This window comes from Phaenicophaeus curvirostris, unplaced genomic scaffold (genome assembly GCF_032191515.1).
Source record: "Phaenicophaeus curvirostris isolate KB17595 unplaced genomic scaffold, BPBGC_Pcur_1.0 scaffold_69, whole genome shotgun sequence".
Classification (NCBI taxonomy): Eukaryota; Metazoa; Chordata; class Aves; order Cuculiformes; family Cuculidae; genus Phaenicophaeus; species Phaenicophaeus curvirostris.
This window is the reverse complement of record NW_027206691.1, coordinates 598,824-625,189: the sequence shown is the minus strand read 5'-3', so window position 1 is coordinate 625,189 and position 26,366 is coordinate 598,824. Positions and strand designations below refer to the sequence as shown.

The window sequence follows — 26,366 nt, the reverse complement described above, 5'->3', positions numbered from 1 at the left end:
AAACCCCCAGGAGGACCCCCTGAATCCCAGGGGGGGACCCGAAAACCAGGGAAGGAGCCCCAAACTCCAGGAAGGACCCCGTGAATCCTGGAAGGGAGCCCCAAATACCAGGAGGGAACCCTAACCCTGTGAGGGATGTCCCCAAACCATGATAGTATCCCCTAATACAGAAGGAAGCCCCTAAAACTGGGTAGGACTGCCAAACCAAACCAGGAGGGATTTCCCCCTCCGTAAGGGACACCCAAACTCCGGGAAGGACCCAGGAGAGAGCCTCAAACATCAGGAGCAACACCCCAAACTGGGAGGCGCCCCAAGCACCGTGAGGGTCTGCAAAACATGGGAGGGATCTCCCCAAACCATGACAGAACCCCCTAACGCAGGATTGAGCCTCCAAAACTGGGCAGGAGCCTCGATTCAGGAGGGATCCTCCAAATCCCAGGACAGACCCTCTGGATCCTGAGAGGGAGCCCTAGATGCCAGGAGGGAGCCTGAAGCTGTGGGAAGGACCCCAAAACCTGTGAGGGAGCCCCGAATACTGGGAAGCATCACCCCAAACCATGACAGAACCCTGCATCCCAGGAGGGGCCCCAAACATGAGGAGGGATCTCCCCAAATTGTGATGGGACCCCCTAAACCTGGATGAGGCCTCCAAAACTGGGCAGAGCATGCAAACAGGGAGGGATTCCCCCCACCCCACCCTATAAGGGATCCCCAGATGCCGGGAGGGAGCTCTCGACACCTAGGAGGAATCCACATCTCATCCCAGGAGAGACCCCCCACCCTGTGAGGAACCCCCAACTCCTGGAGGTCCACAGAGATGATCCAAGGCCTGGAGCACCTCTGCTATGAGGCAGGCTGACAGAGTGGGGGTTGTTCAGCCTGGAGAAGGCTCCTAGGACACCTTAGAGTAGCTTCCAGTACTGAAAGGGACTCAAGGAAAGCTGGGGAGGGGCTTTTAATCAGGGAGTGCCGGGATAGGACAAGGGGGAACAGTTTTAAATTGGAAGGGGGAAGATTTAGATTAGACATTAGGAAGAAATTCTTCACTCTGAGGGTGGGGAGGCCCTGGCCCAGGTTGCCCAGAGCAGGGGTGGCTGCCCCATCCCTGGAGGGGTTCAAGGCCAGGTCGGATGTTCTTTAAGGTCCCTTCAAACTCAAGCCATTCCATGATTCTATAAAATAGCCCACAGACCATAAGTCTTTTCACAAACTTTATTAAAGGAACTTTTAGAAATTGTCGAGAACTTTGAGGCGGATAAAAGCAGCTGGTGCTCAGTTCCCGCCTCACAGGCAAGGAGCAGGGCTCAAGGTGCTACCAGGGAGTGGTTTTCTCCGGCAGGAGGCCCCTGGCCAGGTCCCAGCGCACCTTCCAGCACAGGGCAGCTCTCTTCTTCTCCGTGGGCACGGTGTAGTTGTTGGGGATGGGGAGGTGCTGCGGACGGTGGGGCAGCTCGGGCTCACAGAGCATCTTCTTCCGGATGCCCCAGCGCACTTCTTTCCACCGATCCTCCCCTGGGATTCCAAATTTCTCCCAATCTCGTTTATATTCAAAATATTTGGCCACGCAGTCAGTTTTCCCCCGGTTACGGCCCAGCAGCTCGAACCGCGGAGGAATGAAGGACTTGGGTTGTTCTGCTGCAGCTCTGTAATGAGAATCATGAGAGCTCTGGCTCCCCAAATCCGCAGGGAGAAAGCAGGGGCTGTCCCTGCGGGGCCACCAGGGATGGGAGCTGTTGCTTGACTCTATTTCCCCCTCAGAGATGCTGTCTTCTGGGCTTGGCCTATGATGAAGCATCTTCTGCCTCAGGCTCCGGGTGTTGGTGCTGCTCCCCGACTCGTCAAAGACCTCCACTCCTCCATCAGGTCTGTGCCTCAGCACCTTTCTTTTCATGACCATCCTCCTGCTTCCCCTCTGATCCTCAGGAAATGCCAGAAGGGTTGATCGCACCCCTAGACCGAGAGAGGCCTGGGCATAGAGATCATCGTTGGGCTGTGCTTGCTCCTCAGCTGCCGGAGTGACCCAGATACACCTCTCCGGTCCCCACATCTCCTTAGTTTCTGCCAGACTGGGTGGATCCTGCAAAAAATAAACTGCAGTTAATTTATCGTGGCACATTTAAGCTGGCTGAAGAGATCAAGGGCTTGGACCCTCAGTGCCTGGGGGTCAGGGGTGCAATTTAGGTGGTGGTTGGTCTCTGGGGCCCTGGGAATGCTGGCTGCAATTCCAAACCTCCCGCTGCCAGCGAAAGGCCCTTTCCCTACAGCAGATGGAAGCACAGCACAGCTGTAAAGCAGCCCCCAAATTCCTGCTTGAATTACACAAAGTATGAAGGGGATAATGGACAAAGACAGGACAGGTTCAGCCCAACCTGTGAGCGCCGAGCAGTCATAACGGTGTCGGAATCATAGAATGCTTTGGGTTGGAAGGGACCTTCACAGATCAGGCTTCCCTTGTTCTTTTATAAACATGGTAGTATCTGGTCCCGATTTAACCCAGGGGCATCCAAGAGGGCGTTTTCCTGCCTCCGAGAAGGAAAAGGCTCAGTCGGTACTTTTAGGTGTTGTCTACGGTAGCCTGAAGGCTGTTTGAGTCTGGTTACAGTAAACCTCAAGCCCTGCTGTGAAAGGGGATCCGGACATAGTTTCCACTTGCTCCACAGGCCTAAGAATACTTTGTGCTGCAAAGCGGGTTTGAAAAACCACAAGTTTGCAGGGTGCCGTTATGAAACACTGGAGCAGATGGTGCGGCGGGATGAACGGCAGCCGTTCACGCGCTCTCTGGAGTGTTGATGCTGGCTGAGCACGGTGTGAAAATGGAAAGGGCTCCGCGATGGCTCTGCATGGATCGCAAAAGGCAAGCTGGGAACGTGCTGCCGCCACGCCTGAGCTGACGGAGCAGAGCCGATCATGTGGCAGCAGCAGCACCTGGGGGAGGGGGAGTGATTCCAAAGCGCAAAACAAGAGTTGAGTGAGATGAAACTGTCCAAGCTAAGTGCCTGTGGCCCTTCCCACGCCCCACCAGAAATATGGAGGAGTTGAAAACTAAAGAATTATTCCATGATAACCACTATTTTACCAAGCAAGCCTCTAGGAGTGATGAAAGCCAAATAAAAATGCAATCCCCTGATCTCCTCCTTTCTCTGCAGACCAGCAGCTATGGCCGAGGGGAGCATGGCAACCAACCAAGAGCTGCTCCTGAAGAGGGTGCAGGAGCTGGAAGAGGAGGTGAAGCGGCTGCAGGAGAAGCTCCGAGAGGACAAGGAGAGTGCTGGGAGAGAAGAGGCTCCTTCGGCCCCTGGAAAAGCCAAGAAACGCCAGCAACGGCCATTCGATTTTGCTGCCTATGGCCGCAGACACGTAGCACTGAAGATTGCCTACCTGGGCTGGGGCTACCAGGGCTTCGCCAGCCAGGAGAATACTGACAACACCATCGAAGAGAAGCTCTTTGAAGCCTTGAAGAAAACGCGGCTGGTGGACAACAGACAGACCTCCAACTACCACCGCTGTGGGCGGACAGACAAAGGTGTCAGTGCCTTTGGACAGGTGAGGATCCCCCCTGGCTTTCCTGGATTTCTGGGCTGCTTGCATGGGATGGAAATCCGGTGGGATTACTGCCCCACAGTGACGAGCCAAGATAGCACAGGTTGGGCTCATTTTTGAAAAGCCACCAGCTTTTAAATCTGGAAGTGAGCCTGGCGACAGCTTCTTGCAAGGGGGGTGATGATTTTAGACCCTCCAATTATTTGTTTGTGCAGGTTGTTTTCCATATTAATGCTAGGTTTTTCCAGAGACCTGTTTTGAGAGGATGAAATGCATTTTAGGTTGCAGCCTCCCAACAGCTCAGCACTGCCAGAAGAGGGGAGATGCCCCTTCCCCCACAGATGCACTTCTTCCTGCACTGACTGCAGTGCCTGGCAGAGCCCTCACAGCCAATTTAACTCCCTAACCCCACCAAAGAAAACCAAATCCAAGACTTTGAGAGCTTCCTGCAGAGCCAGGCAGCTGAATTCCTGTGCAGAAGGGTCTAGGGGAGCCGCAGCCAGCGGAAGAGAGCGTGGGAGCAGGAGCTGGAGGGAGGGGAGCCAGCCAGCCTGCTTTGTGGGCATGGAGCCATCAGGCTGGCTGAGCCACCAGGAAAGCACGGCTTCGCTGCTGAGCCAGCCTCTCCCACTTCCTGAGCCAGGAGAGAAGAGCTGCCTTAGCTTTTCATAGAATCATTTTGCATTGACAGGGTGGTTTTGGCTCGGGTGGGTGGTTGGTTCTCCACGAGATGAGCCACATGAAATAAGAGGCTGCCTTTTCTTGCACTGTTTAAAGCATCCAGGCACCTGCGACGTAATTAAGTTGTCCCCAGAACAGGTTTCCCAGACAGCCAAGATGTTACTGCCTTACAGTCAAAAAAAAAGCATATTATATCCCTAAACCAGGGCCTGAAGTTGAAGCTGTTTGGAGACCGGGCTAAGCAGGCAGTCTGCAGAGCTCTGTTTTATTAAAGGAATCCATAGCATCTGCTTGGAGCCACGGCAGAGGCGCTTGCAGCATTCCCTGCAGGAAGGAGTGCTGAGAGCACCTGATTTAAGATGCCATCATCTTAGGAGATCCTAAATTTATTCCACAGTGGTGTAGGAAGTCTTGGCTTCACCTGCCGAGTGCGGCCATCTGTGATCTAATCCCAGCTTCCCTTCTGTCACAGGTGATTTCCCTGGATCTCCGCTCGAACCTGTCGGAGGGGAAGAAGCTCAACGGCCACGAGGGTGCCTCAGAAAGCAAAGGCGAGGGAGAGGAGCTCCGCTACACCCATATTCTGAACAGGGTGCTCCCACCCGACATCCGGGTGCTGGCCTGGGCCCCCGTGGAGCCCGATTTCAGCGCCAGGTTTAGCTGCCTCAAGAGAACCTACCGGTACTTCTTCCCCTGCGCTGACCTGGACGTGGCCCTCATGCATACGGCAGCCCAGAGGTACGTGGGGACCCATGATTTCCGTAACCTCTGTAAAATGGACGTCGCCAATGGGGTGGTCAACTTCCAAAGAACAATCCTCAGTGCCAGTGTGACGTGGGCAGAGACAGGCGGAGAAACGGGGCCACAGGATCCCTTCCGCTTGTGCCAGTTTGAAGTGACAGGACAGGCGTTCCTGTATCACCAAGTCCGCTGCATGATGGCCATCCTCTTCCTCATTGGGCAGCGGATGGAGAGCCCCAAGATCATCGATGAGCTGCTGGATGTGGAGAAGAACCCCCGGAAACCACAGTACAGGTAAGGAGAACGTGGGGAAACCTCCGAGACTGCTTCTCAAAGCAACGGCTGTATGAAACGTGCTGCTGGCATGCTGCTTCTCTGCCAGAATGTGAAGCAGTCCTTACAGTATGGAAGTGAGCTGCTAGCAGCCTCTCTGGGACATATCCCTAGGAATCCCATTTACCTTGCTCTCAGCAAGCTTTTCGATTACTTTAGTCCTTGCTATTTCATCAAAACCAATTCTGTACTTATCTGAAAAAGGAATTCTGTAAAAGGTGAGGCTGTTTCTAGTCAAAAGGACAGATGTGTTTTCACAGAATCACTAGGTTAGAAAGGACCCACTGGACTGTTGAGTCCAACCGTTCCCATCAGTCTGCCCCTCAGCACCTCATGCACCCGTCTTTTAAACTCCTCCGGGGAAGGTGACTCAACCCCCTCCCTGGGCAGCCTGAAAAATTTCCTTGAAAATTTTTTTCCTGATGTCAAGCCTGAACCTCCCCTGGGGGAGCTTGAGGCCATTCCCTCTCGTCCTGTCCCCTGTCACTTGGGAGAAGAGCCCAGCTCCCTCCTCTCCACAACCTCCTTTCAGGGAGTTGGAGAGAGCAATGAGGTCTCCCCTCAGCCTCCTCTTCTCCAGGCTAAACACCCCCAGCTCTCTCAGCCGCTCCTCATAAGGCCTGTTCTCCAGCCCCCTCACCAGCTTCCTTGCTCCTCTCTGGACTCGTTCCAGAGCCTCAACATCCTTCTTGTGGTGAGGGGCCCAGAACTGAATACAGGATTCGAGGAGCGGTCTCACCAGTGCTGAGTACAGAGGGAGAAGAACCTCCCTGGACCTGCTGGTCACACTGTTTCTGATCCAAGCATTCCTCTAGGTAGCCACAGGTAACACCTTCTCTCCTTTTCCCTAGCATGGCAGTCGAGTTTCCCCTTGTCCTGCACGACTGCGAGTTTGAGAACGTACAGTGGCTGTACGACCGAGAAGTGCACGAGTTCAATGTTACACACCTCCAGCGGCTCTGGGCCAACCATGCAGTCAAGACTCAAGTGCTGCGCAGTATGTTACGAGGGCTGGACGCTGCTCCCGTGGCTGCCGGAAAGAGTAAGGATGGAGTTGGGGCAGTACCTGGTGATGGGGGAGGAATATGGGCCACAGGTTAAAAACAAAACACTGTGAGAGAAAGGGCTAACCATAGAACGTCCTGAGAGGGAAGGGACCCGCAAGGCTCACTGGGTCCAACTCCTGCCCCTGCAGAGGACAGCCCCGGAGTTTGCCATGGGGCTGAGGGTTTGGCTGAATACTCCAGCACAGCGTTTGGGTTTGGTGTCGTGGCTGCTCAACCCACTGGTGGTTTTTTTTCAACTGTCCCACAGGTGCAGGGAGCAGCGGGGATGCCACTGTGTCACCTCTGCTCTGCAGCCAGGTCAGCGGCTTCGTGGAAGGGGTCCGAGCGCGCACCTACAAGCCGCTGCTGTCACGGCCCCGGTGTGAGGGGCTTGAGCAGCGCGTCCAGCACTTCGTGTCCCGCGGCCGCCTTGCCAAGCCCCAGCCAGGCCATGGCAGGGAGCAGAGCCCCGGCAGCAAGCGGCTCCGCCTGGGTGCTGAGTGACAGTGCAGGGCCCGCAACTGACAATGTTTTTATGTTAAAAAAAAAAAAAATACATGGTTTTCAGTGCTCTTTTTAAGAATATCATAGAATCACTAGGTAGGAAAAGACCCACCGGATCATCGAGTCCAACCATTCCCATCAATCATGGGATTGATCAAACCATCAATCAAACCATGTCCCTCAGCACCTCATCCACCTGTTCCCTTAAACACCTCCAGGGAAGGTGACTCAACCCCCTCCCTGGGCAGCCTCTGCCACTGCCCAATGACCCTTTCTGTGAAAAATTTGTCCCCTTCGTCCTGTCCCCTTCAGCCTGGGAGAAGAGCCCAGCTCCCTCCTCTCCACAACCTCCTTTCAGGTAGTTGGAGAGAGCAATGAGGTCTCCCCTCAGCCTCCTCTTCTCCAGGCTAAACACCCCCAGCTCTCTCAGCCGCTCCTCATAAGGCCTGTTCTCCAGCCCCTTCACCAGCTTCCTTGCTCCTCTCTGGACTCACTCCAGAGCCTCAACATCCTTCTTGTGGTGAGGGGCCCAGAACTGAACACAGGATTCGAGGAGCGGTCTCACCAGTGCCGAGTCCAGAGGGAGAAGAACCTCCCTGGACCTGCTGGTCACGCCGTTTCTGATACAAGCCAAGATGCCATTGGCCTTCTTGGCCACCTGGGCCACTGCTGCCTCATGGTCAGTCAGCTGTCAACCAACACCCCCAGGTCCCTCTCCTCCAGGGAGCTTTCTAGACAGACTTCTCCTAGTCTGTAGCTGCTCAGGGTTGGGCACTCCCCAAGTGCAGAACCCGGCATTTAGCCTTGTTAAACCTCATCCCATTGGACTCAGCCCAGCGGTCCAGCCTGTTCAGATCCCTTTGGAGCCTCCTGACCCTCCAGCAGATCGACACTTCCACCCAGCTTAGCGTCGTCCGCAAACTTGCTCAGGGTGCACTCGATGCCTTCATACAGGTCATTGATAAAGACATTGAACAGGGCTGGACCCAGCCCTGAGCCCTGGGGACACCACTTGTCACTGGCCTCCAGCTGGAGTTAACTCCATTTCCCACCACTCTCTGGGTCCTCCAGCCAACCAGTTTTCCACCCAGGAGAGTGTGCGCCTCTCCAGGCCAGAGGTGACAGTTTCCGAAGCAGAATGCTGTGAGAAACTGTGTCGAAGGCTTTACTCTAGTCCAATATCGACAACTCGTAGTTTCGGGGCGCGCCCGGGCCCTCGGAGCCGCTCCCCTATCCCGGCCCCGGTACCTGTATCCAGCGCTCCCGCTCCGCCGGTACCGACTCCGGCCCCAACGGCCGCGGCGTTTCAACCGCCGGAAGGGGCGGGGCCTCCCCGCGGCGAGGACGCCGCTCGGCGCGTGCGATTGGCCGGAAGGCTCTAGCCCCGCCCACCACTCACTCTGATTGGTCGGGTGGGCGGAGCCGCTCCCCTCGCTGCCGGCTCTGACTGGGTGGGCCCTTCCGCTGGGCGGGCGCCTGTCCCCGCACTGTGATTGGTCGGAAGGGGCGGGCCCCGTTCCCATTGGCCGGAAATCCCGCCCTTCGCTCCCCTTGGCCGGAAGTCCCGCCCCGCGGCGCAGGGCGATGGCGGCGGGGCTATGGCGGCTGTGGCGGCGCTCGGCGCTGCCCCGGGCCGGGTGCGGCCTGGGCGGCATCGGGCGGGCGGAGGCGGGGGCCGAGCGGCTGGCGGAGCGGCTGCGGGCCGAGAGGAGCGGGAAGAGGAGCGAGGAGGTGTGGCGGCACCGCGGGGCCGGCCCGGGACCGCTCACCGGGATCCTCCTCACCCACGGGGCCTCCCCCGCTGCCCCGTGTCCGTGTTTCCCCGCCTCTCCTGGATCCAGTCCCTCTCTCCCTGTGTTCCCCGTCGCCCCCTAGATCCCGACCCCATGTCGCCCTCTCTCCCTGGCCGTCGTTCCCACCCGGGCCACCCCGTTTGTCCCCCGGATCTCCCCCCCCAGGCCCCCATGTCCCCGTTTCTCCCCCCTTCATCCCCCGCCTTCCCTGGATCCAATCTCCCTCTCCCCAGGTCTTCCCCCTCTCCCCACGTTCCCTGTCAGCCCTCAGGTCCCCCGCCCTTGCCCTCTGTCACTCCCTTGCCCCTTGGGTTCCTCCCTCTCCCTCTGTCCCACTTCACCCATCAGATCCTCCCTTATCCCTGCATACCGCTCTTCTTCTCCTGGTCCCCCCCTTCAGCCTCTTATACCCCTTACCCTTCATGTCGCCCCCTCTCCCTGAGTCCCCTCACTCCCTGGGTCCCACTCTCCCCACATCCCTTCCTCTCTTTCTCCATCCCCCGGTCCCCCCCAACTTCCCCAGGTCTCCCTTTAGCCCCCAAGGCCCCCCCGCCTCATCCCCCAGGTGTTGTCCTGTGTATCCCCCCTCTTCCCCAGGTTGTCCCCCTCTTCCCACAGGTCCTTTCCCTCGCCCCCTGTATCCCCCATCTCCCCGCGTTGCCTCCTCGTGCACCAGGTCTCCCTGTGTCCTTGGGCTCAGGGCGCTCCCCCGCGTGGGATGGGCAGCCAGTGGCGGGGGTGCCAGGTTTTGTCATCGTGCCCATGGGTTTTCTCTCGCCGGGCAGCGGGGAAAAATCTGGCTTGGGATTTTTGGGTGGCTGCCCCTGTGTGGGGCTACAGGCAGTCGCACCGAGCAGGGCAATGGGTAGGGGCGCTTAGATAGTCCCTGTTGTGACGATGTGGGTAACAGGGCTGTGAGACACAGAGTAGAAGTGGGAGGAAGACGAGGGAGCTGCTGAAGCAGGGCCTTGGTGCGAGAACTGTTTATCCTCCACTGAGGGCATTTTGTTTTCTCTTCAGATCCCCAAAGACCCCGCACAGAGGCGGGTGCGGGAGCTCGCCATGCTGAGCAAGCGGCTGCAGCAGGTTCACCCCAACGTCCTGGCCAAAGTGCTCAAACAGGGAACCGTGTACCAGAATGAAGAGATTGTGGTGATCAACAAACCCTATGGCCTTCCTGTGCATGGTGAGGAAAAGCCTTTTGTGCCGTGGTTGTGCCAAGGGGGAAACAGCTCCAGGGCTCTGACAGGGGGATCCTCTGCCCTCCATGCACTGAGGTTTGCCTGCCAGGGAGGGATGGGGGTAGTTTGTCACCTTTAGGTCATAGCCTTCATTTCGCATTTTAAGGGTAATTAAAGGTAGATCATAGAATCATAGAATAACCAGGTTGGAAGAGACCCACCAGATCATCGAGTCCAACCATTCCTATCAGTCACTAAACCATGTCCCTCAGCACCTCGTCCACCCGTCCCTTAAACACCTCCAGGGAAGGTGACTCAACCACCTCCCTGGGCAGCCTCTGCCAGTGCCCAATGACCCTTTCTGTGAAAAATTTTTTCCTGATGTTCAACCTAAACCTCCCTTCAGGTAGTTGTAGAGAGCAATGAGGTCTCCCCTCAGCCTCCTCTTCTCCAGGCTAAACACCCCCAGCTCTCTCAGCCGCTCCTCGTAAGACCTGATGGGGAGGTGAATGCCTCCCCTGATTCTTTGGATTATGCAGGCGGCCCTGGCGTCAAGAATTGTATCGCTGATGTGCTGCCAATTTTGGCCAAGATGTTGGAGAATATGAAAGCCGAACCCCTTCACCTCTGCCACCGGCTGGACAAAGAGACCACGGGCGTGATGGTGCTGGCACGGAGCAGGGAAGTGGCAGACAGGATCCGGCTTCTCTTCAAAACTCGTCAGGTGGAGAAGATCTACTGGTAGGAAATGTTTGGGTAGCGAAGTGGCTTTGAAGGGCCTGTAGGATTTGAAGAACTCCAGGGAAACACTGTAATAGCCTTCCAGTATGGAATGGGGCCCAGGAAAGCTGGGGAGGGGAAGGGATAGGACAAGGGCGAACAGATTTGAGCTAGAAGAGGGAAGATTGAGATGAGATCCTGGGGAGAAATGTTTTCCTGTGAGGGTGGGGAGGCCCTGGGACAGGTTGCCCAGAGCAGTGGTAGTTGCCCCGTCCCTGGAGGGGTTCAAGGCCAGGTTGGATGGGGCTTGGAGCCCCTGATGCAGTAGGAGGTGTTCCTCCCCATGACAGGGTGTGGAACTGGATGGGTTTTAAGGTCCTTTCCAACCCAAACTATTCCACGATTCTATTAAGAGGAGGTGAAGGAGCAGTTGCCAGGGTGTGGGGATGTGGGGCTTTGTGGAAAGGGTGGGTGTGTTTGCTTATCTCCCCTCCAGCATCTTTTCATGGGGCTGGATTGTGGGGTGAGGGGAGGTTTCCTTTCCTGCTGAAGTGATGCCCTGTAGAGCTCTGGTTTCCCTCCCTAGGGCCATCATCGTGGGAGAGCCAGACCCTGCCGAGGGCGTCGTGGAGATCCCCATCATAGAGAAGGAGGTGCAGAGCCACCAGCCACACTACAAGGTGAGCGGGGCATCTTCTCAGCTGCTCTTCTGGCCTTGCACTCTCCTTCCCCGTCCTGCCTTCCCGTGGGGCTCACCCTCTCACTGCCCTGCAGATGACGCTGGCCCCCAACTATCGCCTGTCTCCTGAGGATGGGAAGGTGGTGAAAATCCGCAAGAACCGCGATGCCGAGTGCGCCGTGACACAGTACCGCCTTCTGGCTTGCTCCTCTGCCTGCTCTCTGCTGGAGCTCAAGCCCATCACGGGTGAGGCCTGGTTGGGTGTCCCTGGGGCTGCGCTGGCTGCAATTTCTGTGCACTCGGCAGCTGAGAGCAGTGCTGGAAGTGGGAACTCGTCAGACTTGGCTGAGATGCATTTTGAGCCCAGGCTCTGGGTACAAGACAGACCAACAAGGGTTTGCTGCCAAGCGTCTCTCTATCTGCTGGCAATTTCAGCATGGGATTATCTGGCACTGAGGGTGGCAGGTGGGAGCTGAGGCCCAGCACAGCTGGTTGTCAGATTCTTCCTCTTTCCCTCCTCAGGGGTGAAGCACCAGATCCGGGTTCACCTGGCCTATGGGTTGGGGTGCCCCGTCCTGGGGGATCACAAATATTCTCACTGGAGCAAGCTGGCACCCCAGGTAAGGCAGGTCCTGCAGCAGGGGCTGCCGGAGCCAGATCCAGGGTTGGGGTTTTCAAGGGACAGCGTGAAGAGATGGGGTTGTGGAATGGACGTTTTGTGTCCTTCCTGCAGAAGCTTCCCGAAATCACCTTGAAGAGGCTGAAGCTGGAGCAGAGCAAGGCTCGCCACCTCCCCCTCCACCTCCACGCCCACCGTCTCTCCCTGCCCCTGGGCCAGTGGATAGACCTGGTCTGCAAGCCACCCCTCTTCTTCCAAAAGACTCTGCAGAGGCTGCAGCTGGACATTGCTAAGGACTAACAGGGCAGGATGGAAGCGGTATGGTCTGTCTCCGAACCTCCAGTGCTGGGTACGGCGGCTCTGCAGCAGTGTCTGCGCTGGAGCCGGTGCTGTGGTAGAGTCTGCGGTCTAGGCTGCTTTCCAAGGACCTCCCTGGTACCTGTTGGTACTGGTGTTGCTGGCTTCAACCCAGGTACCTCCATCTGCCGCTTGCCCTAGTTTGGGGCAGAAATGTGGCTTGGTGCACTGAAGAGCCTCTTGTTCGGACAAACGAGGCTGCACAGAAACAGGGCTTTGCCCAACCTGTCTTTTGAACTGGTTTCTGAGCAATAAAGGATCAATTCCTGCCGAGGGGAAGGGTTGCGTGTCTGTGTTCAGACCTGGAGGATCTCAGTCCCTGGGCAGGTTTGAGTGCACCTGGGTGCAGCCTCTCATGATTTGAGGGCCATTTCTTGTCCTTCCAGAGCCGTTTAGCACTCTCTCCCTTGTGTCATGGTACTCTGTGCTCAAATTTGGAGAATCCTTTCATTTGAAAATCCATCAAAAGTGCAATTTGGCTGTGGCCGTGGAGCTGTTTTGCTGTGCTGAGACTGTGCTGGGAGTTCCTCAACTCGGCTTGGCCGAGAGCTCTGGGACTCCCTCTCTCTGTGCTGCCAGCGGTGTTGGCGTGGGTTTCTAGGCACTGACTATACTGCCAGGAAAAACTTCTATTCCAATGCTGCTTCAGATTTCTCCATCACTTATTTCTAGATCCCAGAGCAGCGATTGTGTCCCTGAACTTGGCACTGGTGAGGCCGCACCTCAAATCCTGCATTCAGTTTTGGGCCCAAGAAGGACACTGAGGGGCTGGAGCGTGTCCAGAGAAGGGAACGGAGCTGGGGAAGGGGCTGGAGCCCAGGGGTTCTAGGAGCAGCTGAGGAACCTGGGGCCATTTAGTGTGGAGAAGAGGAGGCTGAAGGGAGACCTCATCGCTCTCTGCAACTCCCAGAAAGGAGGTTGTGGTGAGGTGGGTGCTGGGCTCTTCTCCCCAGTGACAGGATGAGAGGAAATGGCCTAAAGTTGCACCAGGGCAGGTTTAGGTCGGACAGTAGGAAAAAAAAAACACTGAAAGGGTTCTTGGGCCCTGGCAGAGGCTGCCCAGGGAGGTGGTGGAGTCAGAAGCCGGGCAGATGAGGTGCTCAGGGGTGTTTCGGTAGTGGGATGGTTGGACTCAATCTCAAAGGTCTTTTCCAACCAAGTGATTCTATGATTTTGGGGATCCCTCTGCCCTGGTAGCCTGTCTTGGAGCCAGATTCTTCCCCCTGCCCTGAGAGGGAGGTGAGGAGAGAGATTGAAAAGCTGGGAAACTGTAGCTGATGCTCTGTCTCAGATCTGCAGCCCCTGGTGTCTGGTGTCTCTTGGCCTGTCCCCAGCAGCTCAGGGCCGGGCAGCAGGACTTCCCCAGCCTCTCCAGATGGTATGGGTGCTGGAAAGGGCTCTTTGTAGCCTGCAAGGCTGCCGGCTACCTGGATGGAGCTCTTTGGCCAGATAATTCCCTCTCACTGCCTCCCTGCTCCCCATACAGGGCAAAAATAGCTGGGGAGCCCCACGCCCCTCGAAAGCAGCGCCAGAAATACATCTGCTTATGAGAGAGGGGCATAAAGCCACGAGGAGCCGGGGAGCGGCCGTGGCTGGGCAGGAATGCTGCCTTCCCAGCCCGCTGCTGTGGCTGCCCGTTCTCTTTTTCTATTTCAGGGCACACTTGTTGTGAAAAGGCTTCCCCCTGTAATTTCAGGTCGATTTAATGAGCCCTCTGAGCTGTCATTTACAGCCGCCTGGCACGGAGTGCTTGGCAAGCAATGCCTTCAACCCAACAAAGTTGCTCTGCGAGCTGGTCACGCCTCAGACAGCACCAGAGCTCCGGGGCAGCAGCAGCATCGCCATCGTCTCCTTTTCCCCAACAGAGCCATGTCCCTCTCGCACACAGCCGCGGAGTACATGCTCTCCGATGCTCTCCTCCCAGATCCTGGTGGTTCTCGAGCCAAGGGGCTGCGGTTGGAGCTGCCGAGCGATCGCCTGCTGAAGTTCATCACTGTGGGGCTGCCTCTCCTCCTTGTCTCGCTGGCTTTCGCCCGGGAGTTCTCCACTGGTGAGTGGGGATCTTTGGGCCATGGGTGACAGCTGGTGGTGGCCGAACTGTTGCTGCAAAACCCTCGTGCTCACACCAGCATGGTCGTGCTCTGAGGTGGAGCAGCCGGGAAATGCTTTTTTAGGAACTGCTCTTTCTCAGGGCTATTTATCGATTGTTTTAATGGATTATTGGTTGCTGGGAGAGCCTGGGAATGGCTGCACTAAACTCTAGTGCCCTGCCTCCCTCCAGCACCTCTGGGCATGCAGGGTCATTTCTGAGGTGGCTTGGGATCCATCCTGCCAGGGTTTGCAAGGGCAGCACAGAGGGTGGCATTGATGGGGCCTCACAACCTCAGGCTAAATCTGGCCTCGGCCGATGTCCTGCTGGGGCTTGGGGAGCTGGTTGGACTCCAGTTTCCACCCAGTCTCTAATTTTCCCACTGCGTACCCACAGCCATGCTCAAAGGACTTGTGTTTGGGAAGTGACGGAAAAGTCCTTGCTGCAAAGCAGAGCGGTGGGGAAGAACAGTGAAATAACTGTTGAAAAAGGCTTTTTCAATTCCACGTGATGCCTTAGCTGAAACCACCTTCCTGTAATGCATTGGAACCCAGCTGCGTGGCTCCTGCCTGCGCTCACAGGGCCCTGCTGGCTGAGGCTCACCCTTCTCCTCTCCTCACCCCAGGCTCACAGATCAGCTGCTTCTCTCCCACCAACTTCACGGGGAAGCAGTCTGCCTATGTTGACACAGCTTGCTGGGACTCTCTCGTCCACCATGGCTTTGACACCGAGGGCCATGCTGTCACCAAGTCCCTCTGGGCTCTCAAGGTACGGGTCTAGCTCACGTCTGTGTGCCCTCAGGTCCCACCCGGGTGCACAGCTCGATGCCCACTTGTCTCTTTCACCCAGGTCTTCCCGTACTCACTGCTGGTGGTGGCGGTGCTCATGTACCTGCCGTACCTGCTGTGGCGTTATGCGGCTGCCCCTGCCCTCCACTCTGACCTCCTCTTCATCATCGATGAGCTGGACAAATCCTACAACCGCTCCGTGCGCCTGGTGCAGCACATGAGGAAGGTGCAACAGGCCAGCGCTGAGCCAGAGCGGTTCTGGGAGGAATACGAGAGGTGAGGGCGCTGGGCAGCCCTGCCTGGCCACCATGTCTCTGCAAAGTCCCTCCCACGTGGTGCTGTGGCTGTGTCCAGGATGGACTTGGGTGAAGCGATTTGGTTTTGGGGGTGGCTCTAACCCCCTGCTGTGTCCCCTCTGCCCCCAGGGCCCGCCAGGAAAGGTATTTTGAGTTCCCGTTGCTGGAGCGCTACCTCACCTGCAAGCAGCATGCCCACTCCCTGGTGTTCATCTACATCCTGAGGAACCTGCTGCTGCTCTTGTTCTTGGCTGCCACCTGCCTCTACCTCATCTTCCTCCACCTCAACATCTTCTTCCAGGATGAGTTCAGCTGCTCCATCAAAACGGGGCTGCTCGAGGCAGAGCCCCACATCCCTTCGCTCATCCCCTGCAAGCTGGTCTTCTTCTCCGTCTTCCAGCTCATCAGCCTCTCAGTCGGCGGTGTCTACGTCCTCCTCATACCCGTTGTCATCTACAATGCCCTGCAGCTCTGCCAGTGGGACAAGGGGCTGCTCTCCATCTATGAGATGCTGCCTGCCTTTGACCTCCTCAGCCGCAAGATGCTCACCTGCCCCATCAACGACCTCAATGTCATCCTCCTCTTCCTCCGGGCCAACATCTCCGAGCTGACCTCCTTCAGCCGCCTCAACGCCGTCAGCGCTTTGCGGGACGCCACCGCCAACAAGCAGGACATCGATACCGTCATCGACTTCATGACGCTGCTGGCTGGGCTGGAAACCACAAAGCCCAAACCCCACGCGTGCGGCCCCGATGCTGATGGCAGCATGACCCTCTCCAACGGCGGGGCTCCAGGTAAGCTCTTTTGGGAGAGGACACTTCTTTACTCCCCTTGTGGCTCTTCCACAGCCAGATCCCACCCTGGGGGTGAGGCTGGATCCGTCCATTGTGGCCTTAAACCCTTTGCCAAGACCGTAAGGGTTTTGGGGGGCGTTGGGAGGCTTTTGGGACAGCGGGAGGGCCAGCAGCTCTGTTTACAGCTGGGGATGGGGTTTGGCAGCCAGGACGCAGTGCCGCCCTAAGTCCACGTGTGGGCAGGAGTTGCTATAGGAACAGAAGGCAAAGAGCTCGAGGCTTAAACCCAAGCTCTGGGCAAACTGGGGGGTCAGGGGGTTCCTGGTTTTGGTAGAGAGCAGCCCCTGCAGCAGGGAGCAGGGCTGGGAGCTTTAAATTCTGGGGGTCTGATGCCCGCCCCCTTCTCTGGTCGGCTCAGTGTGACTGCCTGGGGAGATGGGGAGGGAGCTCTGAGGCAGAGCTGCATCCCCTGGGGCCTCCATGCACCCTCCCCTCACAGCACAGCTCCCTTTCCTGTATGCTTTGGGTTTTGGGGAGCCCGGGGTGCCTCCTTCGCAGGCCCACGGGGATCCCTGACCTGGCAGGGTGGGAGCCAGGATACTTGGGTTCCTTTTCTGGCCCTGAAAGCGTCGTCTGAGAGCTGCTGTTTAAAAGAACACGCAATTGAGCTGTATTTAGCATCCTCGTTGGCATGGCAGCCACAAGGCTAGCACAACTGGCTCTCGGGCTAGTCACACACTGGTGGAGAAAGCCCAAGATCCCAGTTTGCGATTGCCCAGTGAATGAACTTCCTCCTGTTCTCCACTTGCCTAGGAACGCGGCCTGGAGTAGAAGCGATGGGAAAAGCCTCCCGGGACTCACTGGGCTCTGCCTGACCCCGGCGGCTGCAGCACAGGCCCCGCTGCTGAGGGGATCCCGCAGGATCCAGTTCCTTGTTGCCAGCAGTTGCTGGACTGCATTAAACTCTGGTTTGAATACAGCCTCGGGGGTGACAATCTGTAATGTGACAGAGCTCACCTGCTCTCTTCCTGCCTTGGAGTTCCCCTTACATGTTTTTCCAGGTCAGAAGGGGTTAAACAATCAATTTTTGGTGCACAGACTCTCGAACGCCTTATTGAAAGCCTTAGGTGCCACATTGTGCCTCTTCCACACGAATGTCCATGCTGTTCCAGCAGGAGGGGGGAACGGAGGGCTAAGGAATGCTCCTCAAAGCTAAAAGGAGCTGGGTTTTTTTATTGGCAGAGGCTGGTGCTCTCTGCGGCTCCCACCCCAGGCTCCGTGTCTGGCCGTGGCTTGGCAGAGCTCCTCTCTCCCTCTGCCTCGGATCCATGGATCCTGCCAGCACCCTGCGCCGGGGGCAGCTAGAGAGAGAGGGGGGACAGCTCTGGGGCCAGGATGAGCTCTGCTGGCAGGGAGGGCTGAAACTCCCATCCCCTGCTCCTTCACTTAACAGGAATTTTCATAAATTTTACTTTAAATTGATTTTTTTCCCCTGTAGCGGTGACTTCAGGCCAAAGAGGAGCTAGGAAGTTGTTTAATTAATACGGCAGTAATCAAGCCAGCCCCCTCACCGCTTGGAAAGGCACCAAGCTGGCAGCGCTGAGCCACCTTGCCAGGCCTGAGCTCCCTCAGCCGTCCTCTCGCCTAAATCCCTCGGGAGAGCCAGGAGCCGGGGCTGAGGAGCAGCTCCCTCACTTCGGCTGTGGGGGTGAGCCCCGGGGTGTCCCCTGCGGGCAGGGTCTGCAGGAGGAAGGGGGGAGCGGGCAGGCCCCGGGTGTTGTACAGGGCGCAGGACTTGTAGTCGCAGGGCCACTCGGCCCAGGCGTAGCGCAGCGCCAGCACCAGCGTCCTGCAGCCGGCCAGGGCCAGCGTCACCGTGTGTGACCCCACGGCCACCATGGGTGCTGGCAGCCACCGGCACGGCCACGTTGAGCTGGAGCAGCAGACCTGGGTGGAGAGAAACCTCCATCAGCTGGAATCATGAGGGTTGGAAAAGTCCTCCAAGCTCATCTAGTCCAAGTGCCAGCCCAACCCCACCGGGCCAACTGAACCATGTCACATGTGCCACATCTTCATGGTTTTTTGGACCCCTGCAGGGATGGAGACTCCACCACTAGTATCCTAATCTTCCACTTTTCCTAGTGTCCAGTCTAAACCTCCCCTGGTGCAACTTGAGGTGATTTCCTCTCATCCCATCCATTGTTACTTGGGAGTAGAGCCCAGCACCCACCTCCCCACAACCTCCTTTCCAGGAGCTGCAGAGAGCGATAAGGTCTCCCCTCAGCCTCCTTTTTCTCCAGACCAAACAGCCCCAGGTGCCTTGGCTGCTCCTCATAACCCTTGTTCTCCAGACCCTTCCCCAGCTCCGTTCCCTTCTCTGGACACACTCCAGCCCCTCAATGTCCTTCCTGGGCCTGAAACTGAACCCAGGATTCCAGGTGCGGCCTCACCAGCACCGAGTCCAGGGGGACGATCCCTGCCTTGCTCCTGCTGGCCACCCCATGGCTGATCCAAGCCAGGATGCTGTTGCCCTTCTTGGCCACCTGGGCCACTGCTGGCTTATGTTCAGGTGCTGTTGACCAGCACCCCGGCTCCTCCTCTGCTGGGGAGCTTTCCAGCTGCTCTTCTCCCCATGCTTCACAATGGGCTTCCCTCTCCTGGCCATGGGGGAAGATTCTCTTACTCCTCACCTCAAACGCTGGCACGTCTCTCCGCTGGCAGAGCAGCTCCTGGCTGTAGGTGACGTTCAGCAGACCCCTGCTCACCTCCAGGACAGCACGGGTGGGATACGGCCCCTGGAAAACCAAGTCTTTCTCCCCATATGCCACAGCCCTGGCACCCAGGAGCAGCCGGTGCGCCACGTTCTGCTTGTCCCGGGGGTGGATGCTGCGAGGAAGAGGAGGGACGTGGGTTGGCATTTGCTGGCTTCCTCTCCTGCCCTCACCCCAGTCCCCTTGACTCACCTGCCGTAGGGAGAGTGCTCATCGCCCAGATCCATTGCCACTGCCATGAAGGTGCCTGGCATCCTGGCATTTGGGACAACCCCTAGATCAGCCGTTTGGTGCCAGCGGAGCCGGGCAAAGCTGTCGTTCAGGCCCTGCTGGCGGTAGGTGGACAACTGCAAGGCAAAGGCAGCAGGATGTGGCTCACAACGCTCCCAAAACTGGATTGGGCATCCCAGCAGGATGCATCCGTGTGTTCATAGCATCTTGCTGGCTTTGAAGCGGCCTCTGGGGTGCAACCGGATGGGTAAAACCTCCCTGAGCATCACGAGGTGGTTCCCATGGGAGGGGGAGTCCTGCCCCTCGTCCCCCTGTCACCTGCACGAAGCCGAACGGGAGGAGCGGCTCCGTCTGCCCGGCCGATCCGGTGTGGAAAGCCCAGCGCCAGTCGTCAATGAGTGCAGGGAAGGTGCAGTTGTACCGGTCTGTGTTCAGGAAGGCATTGGCCTCGCCTGGCCCCGAGAAAAAGGGGACAGTGAGAGCCTGGTGGGACAATAGGGTCTGGGGGTAAAAGGTGGAGGTTTTACCCTGGTACCAAGCGACTCCCCGCAGCGTCATGTTGAGCAGTGGGTGGATCATGGCATTCCAGAGCACGGAGGGTGTTTGCGGGCCAGAGAGATGCTGAGCCAGGGAGGTGCTGGAAGACAAGCCCATGCTTAAGGAGGTGAAAAGCACAAGGTCAGCCTTGAAACTGGGCCTCAGAGGTCAGGCTTGAAGCCAGCACCGTGCAGAAGGGGTCCCCTTTGTACCACACCACCCCCTTTTCCCACGGAAACTTGCCCTGTGCTCTTAGCATGGGAGGAGATTTTACCCAGAGGGGACAGCGTGACTTGCAGAGGGGCCAGCAGCGCTCTGAGAGAGGTGGTGGGATGGGAAGGGATGGAAAATGCCCCCAGGGATCTTCTCTCACCTCCCCGCATCCTCTGGGAGCCCGCATGCCCGCAGAGCCCTCCAGGAGGACCAGGCCTCGATGGGGGTGCCCCCCCAGGCCGCCTCAACCAGCCCCACCGGGTACTGCAGGGTCTCGTAGAGGGACCGTCCCAGCAGCCAACAGACAGCCGAGAAGTAGGTGAAATTCCCATGGCCCAGGTTTTCTGTTCAAGAAACAGCGGGCCGTAAGGGGAAAAAGGGGAGGGAAAGCCATTTCCAGGCTCTTTTTTGGCAGCACGTTGCACTCACCAGCTGTCGGGATGGCCCATGGCAAGCTGACTCGCTCCAGGTCTTCCAGCTCCACGTTGGAGCGGGCGGGGGCTGCAGCAAAGACACGGACGTAGGGGTAGCGAGCGGCAGCCGCGAGCTCCTGGCTGGCATTGGCGATCTAGGGAAGTCAGGAGCACGGGAGGCACCTCCCTGCCCAGTCCCTGCCTCGGCAGCGGGATTGGGCTGTGCTGCGGGTGCTCACCTGCAGCACCGTCATTGCCATGTTGCTCTGCCCACTGCAAAGCCACACGTCCCCGAAGTAAATGTCTTGCAGCGTCACGTTCTCCGAGCCCTGCTCGGCTGTCAGCACATAGGGACCGCCCTGATCCATAGGGTCCAGCACAGTTGTCCATGTCCCAGAGGATCCTGGAAAAGAGGATGATGCTTGGCTTTTACCATCCCTACGAAGACCTCAAGATCACAGAATCATGGAATGGTTTGGGCTGGAGGGGACCTCAAAGCCCATCCAGTCCCACCCCTGCCATGGGCAGGGACACCTCCCACTGGATCAGGAGCTCCAAGCCCCATCCAACCTGGCCTTGAACACCTCCAGGGATGGGGCAGCCACCCCTGCTCTGGGCAACCTGGGCCAGGGCCTCCCCACCCTCACAACAAAACATTTCTCCCTCATGTCTAAGATCGTTGCAAAGAGGTGGGATGAGTGGCCACAACTCATGGGGATGGACAGGCAAGGAACAAAGCTTTCCCAATACGGAGTAGGGCACATGGATTTTAGAAGCTCTCTGTCATTGGAAGGTCTCTCCTCCTGCAGGAACGAAAGGGTTAAAAAGAAAATCTCAAAGACAAATGTGTGTCAGAGCAGAAGCTGCTGGGAGGAACCAGGATTACAGAAGCAGCTTGCCGTGTGTGACATCGAGATGTCTCCAGCTAATTTTAGAGTCGCCAAACCAAGGCGTAAAGATATTCTGCTGGAGCTCAGTGTGGATTTTGTGGCTTGGTTGTGCCTGGATCCTGCAAGCCTCCCGAGAGCGGTGGATTGCTGCTTTCTCCCAAGACGCCTTGAGGCTCTCCACAAGGCTCTCCAGCTCGTGGAGGAGCACTTTAGGCAGCAGCTTCACCCGCAAAGGTGATGAGCAGCCCTGACTCCCGACGCAGGGTATGAGGGCACCAGCTGAGGTTTGAGGAGCTGAGATGTCTCCAAGCCCTCTCAGCCTTAAGGAAGGCTCTGCCTGTAGAGGTGACGGCCTTCAGGGCTCAGAGATCCCCAGCAGGATCCTCTGAGGGGAAACACAGTGGAAAAAAAAAGCCAGGAGCACTCTGGAGATTTCCCTGGAGATGGGTTTTGACAGGGAGAGGAACTCAAACCCCCTCCTCTCTGTAGCCTCATCCTTAGGCTCAAGCCTCTGCAGTGCCACCCACTCCAGTGGCAGCTCAGCACCCGCTCAGCGCCTACAGGGTCCTACCGGTGGGAAGTAAAGCGAGCGAAAGCTGGCGTTGGTGGAGAGGGGAACGGCTGAACCCCCCTGGAGAAAGGGAAGCTGTCACCTCTGCAACACTGGAGCAGCAGTGTGACAAAGCTAGCAGCATCCCACCCCTCTGGCAGGTCCAGCCTGGGTTCCAATGTGCCCCTTGGCCACCAAACTCATCAGCCGCAGTTGCCCAGCCAAGGTCCAGGACTGACCTTTAACTTGCACTGTCTTCTTCATGATGATTGTGCCACCATCCCCAGAGAGAGCCACGGTGACCGCAGCGCCCACGTCCCCATAGCCCCACAGCACAGCCCCTGCCGGCGCCTTCTGCAACACCATGTGGTCGCCGTAGTAGGATGCAAAGCCCAGCATCGCTCCTGGGAACAACAGACAGACAAACGTCATCTCTGAGGGGCAAAACCCAATGAGAACCCCATCCTGCATGGCCTCTGACTCCCTCTAAACTACAGATTATTTGAGATCCCACTTATTCCTCCAGTCTCACCAAGAAGCCAAGGAAGCAGCACAATTTAAGCCCCCAGGAGAGCTCAACCCGAGGGCAGTTGCCTTCCAAGGCACGGGAGCTTGGTTACACTGAGTTTGGAGGCAGATTTTGGTACAAATCCTTCCAATAACAGCAGGGAGCACCTCCACCAGCCCAGTCTGGCTAATAAACGTGATCCGGTGTGGCTCTCCCTTGCAAAGAAAAGCTTGGTGAACAGTAGGATGAGGAGCATCGGGCACATGGCACTAGCTAAGGCACCTTCAGCAGGGTGGGAAGAACTTTCAGCCCCAGCACCCACTAAAGCCCCTTTTTGGGAATGTAAAATTAAAACCACGCTTGAAGGCAGTTGGGGCAATGTTTGCAGGACACGGAAAAGGGATCTAGGCAGGGATCCCCGCCGTGGCCATCAAACTGGGGCTCATGGCACCCCATCTGCTCTGCAGCTTGTCCAACAGAGGAACAGGCTCCAGGAAGGATGAGTTACATAAAAAAAAAGAGTCGGAGGAGAAAAAAATAAACCCCGAGATGGTGGGGAAAAGCTGGGAGGCTATAAAAAGCACTGCGAGGAGGGGAAGGAGGGGAGCCCACAGGACGTGGCTGGGGAGCGGCGGACGACGCCCGCCTTACGTAAAGCAGCGTCTTGGCGAGGGTGTCGAAGTGGGGCTGAGGGAGCCCGAGGAGCCCTAAAACGGGGCTGGGGGAGCCAGAGGAGCCCTAAAACAGGGCTGGGGGAGCCTGGGGGGCCCTAAAATGGGGCTGGGGAGCCCGGGGGGCCCTAAAACGGGGCTGGGGGAGCCTGAGGAGCCCTAAAATGGGGCTGGGGGAGCCTGAGGGGCCCCTCAAACGGGGCTGGGAGAGCTTGAGGGGCCCTAAAATGGGGCTGGGGGAGCCAGAAGACCCTAAAACGGGGCTGGGGGAGCCGAGGAACCCTAAAATGGGGCTGAGGGAGCCAGAAGAGCCCTAAAACGGGGCTGGGGGAGCCAGAGGAACCCTAAAAATGGGGCTGGGGGAGCCTGAGGAGTCCTAAAACGGGACTAGAGGAGCCTGAGGGGCCCGAAAATGGGGCTGGGGGAGCCTGGGGGGCCCTAAAACGGGGCTGGGGAGCCCGGGAGGACCTAAAACGGGGCTGGGGAGCCCGGGAGGACCTAAAACGGGGCTGGGGGACCCTGAGGGGCCCTAAAACTGGACTGGGGGAGCCTGGGGGGCCCTAAAATGGGGCTGGGGGAGCCCGAGGAGCCCTAAAACGGGACTGGGGGAGCCTGGGGGGCCCAGGGACGTGCGTAGGGCGGGGCTGTGGGGCCGGGGGTGCGGGGCCGCCCCGGTACCTGCCGCCAGCGGAGCCAGCGGAGCCAGCAGCGCCGGCAGCAGCAGCAACAGCAGCAGCGCCGCCATGACGGGTCGGGGGCGGGGCCAAGGCGAGAGCGGGACGGGAAAGGGGGCGGGGCCAAGGGGGAGCGGCCAATGGGAGCGCGAGGCTGGGGAAAGGGGCGGGACCATGAGGAGGAGGGACCAATGGGAGCGCGAGGCTGGGGAAAGAGGCGGGGCCAAGGGGGAGAGGCCAATGGGAGAGCGCGACTAGTGGAGGGGCGTGGTCAGAGGGGGCGGGGCCAGTCCACGCGCCGCCGGCGGAGGGGGAGCGGTTCCCTAGCAACAGCGTCCTCCTCTCAGGCAGAGGCGCCGGCGCGGCCCGGCCGGGTCAGAGGGGGCGGTGCGGTGGGGAGACACCGGGAGGCACCGGGAGGAACCGGGAGGAACGGGAGAAGCCGGGCCCCCCCGTCCGCCCTGGCCTCTCCTTGCGAGGAGGACGCTGTTGCTTGGCAACCGCCCCTGGCCGGCTGTGCGCGCCTGGGCCCCGCCCCCGCCGTGGCCCCGCCCCTCGGTCCCTTGGCCACGCCCCATCCGGCATAGCCACGCCCCTTGACTCCTGGCCCCGCCCACTCGCGGAGCATCCCGCCACTCCCGCCCCAAACCTCCTCGGGTCTGTGGGTTCGAGTCCCGGCGCTGCCCGGCCGGGATTGGGGTGCGAGGGGCCTCTCACCCCAGCTTTGCCGCCGCAGGGAGACAGGTAGCCATGTCCACCCCCTCCGCCGACAGCACCCTGCGCCTGCCCGACGGCTTCCGAACCCTGCTGGAGGGGCTGGCGCTGGAGGTGCTGCGTGCACAGCCCACCGACGTGGTGGCCTTCGCTGCCCAGCACTTCCAGAGGCTGCTGGAGAACAGAGAGGGTGAGTGGCCCCCGCTGCCAGCACCCAGCCCTGCTCCTCCATCACCTGCCCACGCGGCACTGCCTGCCCAGCCTTGGGGCACCCGTCAAACCCGGGTTCAGAAGTGGCTGGGTACGGGTGGACTTGATGATCTCAAAGGTTCTTTTCAACCAAGCGACTCTACAATTCTCTGAATGCCGCTCTGTGTGCCCATCTCCCAGGGCGTCAGGCCTTCCCCTTGTGCCCATCACTCAGGGTGTCAGGACTTCCCCCTGTGCCCATCGCCCATGGCGTCAGGCCTTCCCCTTGTCCCCATTATCAAGGGTGTCAGGCCTTCCCCTTGTGCCCATTATCATCAGGCCTTCCCCTTGTGCCCATTATGTGCGTTGTCATGGCTGCCCTGTGTGCCTGTTGCTAGGGCTTCATTCCTGCCCCATGTGCCCATCGCCCATGGCATCGTGTTGGCCCTGTGTTCCCATCCTAGAGGACTTAGCACCTTGCCCAATACTTGAGCCATCACACTTGTTCATGTGCCCATCCCTACGGTGTCAGCCCTGCCCCGCGTGCCCATCCGTGCCCATCCCCGTGGTGTCAGTCCTGCCATGTATGCCCATCCCTGTGGTGTGAACCCTGCCCCGTGTGTCCATCCCTCCCCAATGTACCCAACCCCATGGTGTCAGCCCTGCCCCATACGCCCATCCCTGTCCCGTGTGTCCATCCCTACGGTGCCAACCCTGCCCCACGTCCCCATTCCCGTGGCATCCCGCCTGCTCTCTCCGCAGGGAGCTCAGCTGACCCATTGGCGAGTGGTGCCCCCCAACCCCTTCTCCAGGTAGGCTGCCTTCCCTGCCCAACCCTCCAGTCTCCGTGGAGCATTTGAGGTGCACGGGGTGACAGGCTGGGACCCCCCTGGCCCTGCTGCCCTTGTCCCGCACCTCCAACATTTTAGGTTTTCTTGCTTTTCCCCCAGGAACTGAAGGAGGACACGGAGAAGGCAGGGGAGCAGGCAGGCAGCGTTGCATCTGTGGACACAGTAAGGGACACAACACCCGCACCCTAAATGGGGCTATTTAAGCCCAAACTAGCACAAGGGGAGCTGCCAGCCCCCATCAGCACCAGCACAGCAGGATTCCTCCCCAAAACCCCCTCCCAGCAGTGCAGCAAGAGGGGCAAACCCATGGAAGCGGAGAGCGCGCCCCTCTTTTAGCAGGACACCTCCCTGGGGAGCTGCCCCACTGATCGGCTGTCCCGCCTCCTTTCTTAATGAGACTTCTTATTAATAAGGGCCCTGCCATTATTAGTAACTCTCACTTGGGATTTCTCCCCTAAAAAGCCCTGCTTCAGGAGCAGAGCTGAGCTTCAGGGATATTTTCAGGCTCTGTATTTAGGGCCTTGCACCCCTGGAGGCTGTAAAACCTTTAATAGCACCCTCGTGTGAGGGAGGGCTGTGACATTGCTCCACTTCCCCCCGCCCCCAGGACCTGAAATGCCATTTTGGGGAGCACAGGGGGGTCCCTCCATCCCATTCCAACTGGTGAAATCCCTGTTTTCCCATCAAAGTTTCAAAATCCCAGCTGCTGCTGGAAAAAAAGGGGCGATGGGGCTTGTGTTGCAGCTGGCTGCTTTCTTTGGGGGGGACAGAACCCCCCAACCTGTGCTCATCCTGGTTCCCCCAGTCCTGTTTCCTAGGGGGAGCTGGCCATATGCGGCGCTCGCCCACGGCGCAGGGCATGCCAGTGGCATCCCGGGAAAAACAGGAAGGAGGAATGAAGGCGGGGATAAAAATGCTGGCGGGGACCCCATGCCAAGGCTGATGCCAAGTGGGTCCGATGTGACCCCTGTGCCCCAGCACCGCCTCGCCGGC

At 58.5% G+C, this 26,366-nt stretch overlaps 5 protein-coding genes and 1 long non-coding RNA gene across 13 annotated transcripts; 4 read left to right on the top strand and 2 right to left on the bottom strand.

The window, feature by feature from the left end:
• The first annotated feature begins 1,761 nt into the window (after nt 1–1,761).
• LOC138734287 (tRNA pseudouridine(38/39) synthase-like) lies at nt 1,762–6,914 on the top strand. Of its 2 annotated transcripts, none has more exons than XM_069881896.1 (5): nt 1,762–1,863; nt 3,147–3,543; nt 4,694–5,256; nt 6,147–6,337; nt 6,610–6,914. In XM_069881896.1, exons 1-5 carry the CDS (start codon nt 1,784–1,786, stop codon nt 6,843–6,845), a joined length of 1,467 nt encoding a protein of 488 aa, XP_069737997.1. In that variant the 5' UTR covers nt 1,762–1,783; the 3' UTR covers nt 6,846–6,914. The 2 variants fall into 2 exon arrangements, with proteins under 2 accessions (XP_069737997.1, XP_069737998.1); XM_069881897.1 differs by lacking the exon at nt 1,762–1,863 and adding an exon at nt 2,333–2,854 and having other exon boundaries at nt 6,610–6,913.
• On the bottom strand, nt 4,468–5,133 carry LOC138734290 (uncharacterized). The gene is made up of 2 exons (XR_011339552.1): nt 4,901–5,133; nt 4,468–4,720 (listed from the first exon to the last, which is right to left on the bottom strand). It is a non-coding gene; the product is annotated as an uncharacterized lncRNA (long non-coding RNA).
• A 1,512-nt stretch (nt 6,915–8,426) lies between the features above and the next one.
• On the top strand, nt 8,427–12,487 carry LOC138734279 (pseudouridylate synthase RPUSD4, mitochondrial-like). Its single transcript, XM_069881889.1, has 7 exons — nt 8,427–8,576; nt 9,659–9,824; nt 10,359–10,560; nt 11,126–11,219; nt 11,314–11,464; nt 11,741–11,838; nt 11,952–12,487. The coding sequence occupies exons 1-7, from the start codon at nt 8,430–8,432 to the stop codon at nt 12,135–12,137; spliced, it is 1,044 nt and encodes a 347-aa protein (XP_069737990.1). The 5' UTR covers nt 8,427–8,429; the 3' UTR covers nt 12,138–12,487.
• On the top strand, nt 12,147–17,168 carry PANX3 (pannexin 3). Of its 4 annotated transcripts, none has more exons than XM_069881883.1 (6): nt 12,147–12,309; nt 14,062–14,244; nt 14,909–15,051; nt 15,133–15,347; nt 15,497–16,161; nt 16,975–17,168. In XM_069881883.1, exons 1-6 carry the CDS (start codon nt 12,147–12,149, stop codon nt 17,034–17,036), a joined length of 1,431 nt encoding a protein of 476 aa, XP_069737984.1. In that variant the 3' UTR covers nt 17,037–17,168. The 4 variants fall into 4 exon arrangements, with proteins under 4 accessions (XP_069737984.1, XP_069737986.1, XP_069737985.1 ...); XM_069881885.1 differs by having other exon boundaries at nt 14,119–14,244; nt 16,975–17,166; XM_069881884.1 differs by having other exon boundaries at nt 14,083–14,244; nt 16,975–17,166.
• Nucleotides 17,169–17,456: 288 nt separating this feature from the next.
• SIAE (sialic acid acetylesterase) lies at nt 17,457–23,642 on the bottom strand. Of its 4 annotated transcripts, XM_069881879.1 has the most exons (10): nt 23,624–23,642; nt 22,006–22,170; nt 20,566–20,729; nt 20,343–20,481; nt 20,074–20,257; nt 19,691–19,818; nt 19,482–19,615; nt 19,125–19,279; nt 18,852–19,047; nt 17,469–18,108 (listed from the first exon to the last, which is right to left on the bottom strand). In XM_069881879.1, the coding sequence occupies exons 2-10, from the start codon at nt 22,163–22,165 to the stop codon at nt 17,806–17,808; spliced, it is 1,563 nt and encodes a 520-aa protein (XP_069737980.1). In that variant the 5' UTR covers nt 22,166–22,170; nt 23,624–23,642; the 3' UTR covers nt 17,469–17,805. The 4 variants fall into 4 exon arrangements, with proteins under 4 accessions (XP_069737981.1, XP_069737983.1, XP_069737982.1 ...); XM_069881880.1 differs by lacking the exon at nt 23,624–23,642 and having other exon boundaries at nt 17,457–18,108; nt 19,691–19,800; nt 22,006–22,178; XM_069881882.1 differs by lacking the exon at nt 23,624–23,642 and having other exon boundaries at nt 17,458–18,108; nt 19,691–19,800; nt 20,179–20,257; nt 22,006–22,178.
• A 601-nt stretch (nt 23,643–24,243) lies between these two features.
• On the top strand, nt 24,244–26,093 carry SPA17 (sperm autoantigenic protein 17). Its single transcript, XM_069881890.1, has 3 exons — nt 24,244–24,523; nt 25,285–25,334; nt 25,473–26,093. The coding sequence occupies exons 1-3, from the start codon at nt 24,370–24,372 to the stop codon at nt 25,560–25,562; spliced, it is 294 nt and encodes a 97-aa protein (XP_069737991.1). The 5' UTR covers nt 24,244–24,369; the 3' UTR covers nt 25,563–26,093.
• The last annotated feature ends 273 nt before the right edge of the window (nt 26,094–26,366 follow it).

Coding starts and splice junctions, on each gene's coding strand:
- PANX3 (XM_069881883.1), top strand. CDS start 12,147: ATGGAAGCGGTATGGTCTGTCTCCGAACCTCCAGTGCTGGGTACGGCG. Junction 15,348..15,496: donor TTCTGGGAGGAATACGAGAG/GTGAGGGCGCTG, acceptor CTCTGCCCCCAG/GGCCCGCCAGGAAAGGTATT. Junction 16,162..16,974: donor CTCCAACGGCGGGGCTCCAG/GTAAGCTCTTTT, acceptor CCACTTGCCTAG/GAACGCGGCCTGGAGTAGAA.
- LOC138734287 (XM_069881896.1), top strand. CDS start 1,784: ATGATGAAGCATCTTCTGCCTCAGGCTCCGGGTGTTGGTGCTGCTCCC. Junction 3,544..4,693: donor GTGTCAGTGCCTTTGGACAG/GTGAGGATCCCC, acceptor CTTCTGTCACAG/GTGATTTCCCTGGATCTCCG. Junction 5,257..6,146: donor CCCCGGAAACCACAGTACAG/GTAAGGAGAACG, acceptor CCTTTTCCCTAG/CATGGCAGTCGAGTTTCCCC.
- SPA17 (XM_069881890.1), top strand. CDS start 24,370: ATGTCCACCCCCTCCGCCGACAGCACCCTGCGCCTGCCCGACGGCTTC. Junction 24,524..25,284: donor GCTGCTGGAGAACAGAGAGG/GTGAGTGGCCCC, acceptor CTCTCTCCGCAG/GGAGCTCAGCTGACCCATTG. Junction 25,335..25,472: donor CCCCCCAACCCCTTCTCCAG/GTAGGCTGCCTT, acceptor CTTTTCCCCCAG/GAACTGAAGGAGGACACGGA.
- LOC138734279 (XM_069881889.1), top strand. CDS start 8,430: ATGGCGGCGGGGCTATGGCGGCTGTGGCGGCGCTCGGCGCTGCCCCGG. Junction 9,825..10,358: donor CTATGGCCTTCCTGTGCATG/GTGAGGAAAAGC, acceptor TGGATTATGCAG/GCGGCCCTGGCGTCAAGAAT. Junction 11,465..11,740: donor GGAGCTCAAGCCCATCACGG/GTGAGGCCTGGT, acceptor TTCCCTCCTCAG/GGGTGAAGCACCAGATCCGG.
- SIAE (XM_069881879.1), bottom strand. CDS start 22,165: ATGCTGGGCTTTGCATCCTACTACGGCGACCACATGGTGTTGCAGAAG. Junction 20,730..22,005: donor GAAGACAGTGCAAGTTAAAG/GTCAGTCCTGGA, acceptor CCTCTTTTCCAG/GATCCTCTGGGACATGGACA. Junction 19,819..20,073: donor CTCCCAGAGGATGCGGGGAG/GTGAGAGAAGAT, acceptor CACCTCCTTAAG/CATGGGCTTGTCTTCCAGCA.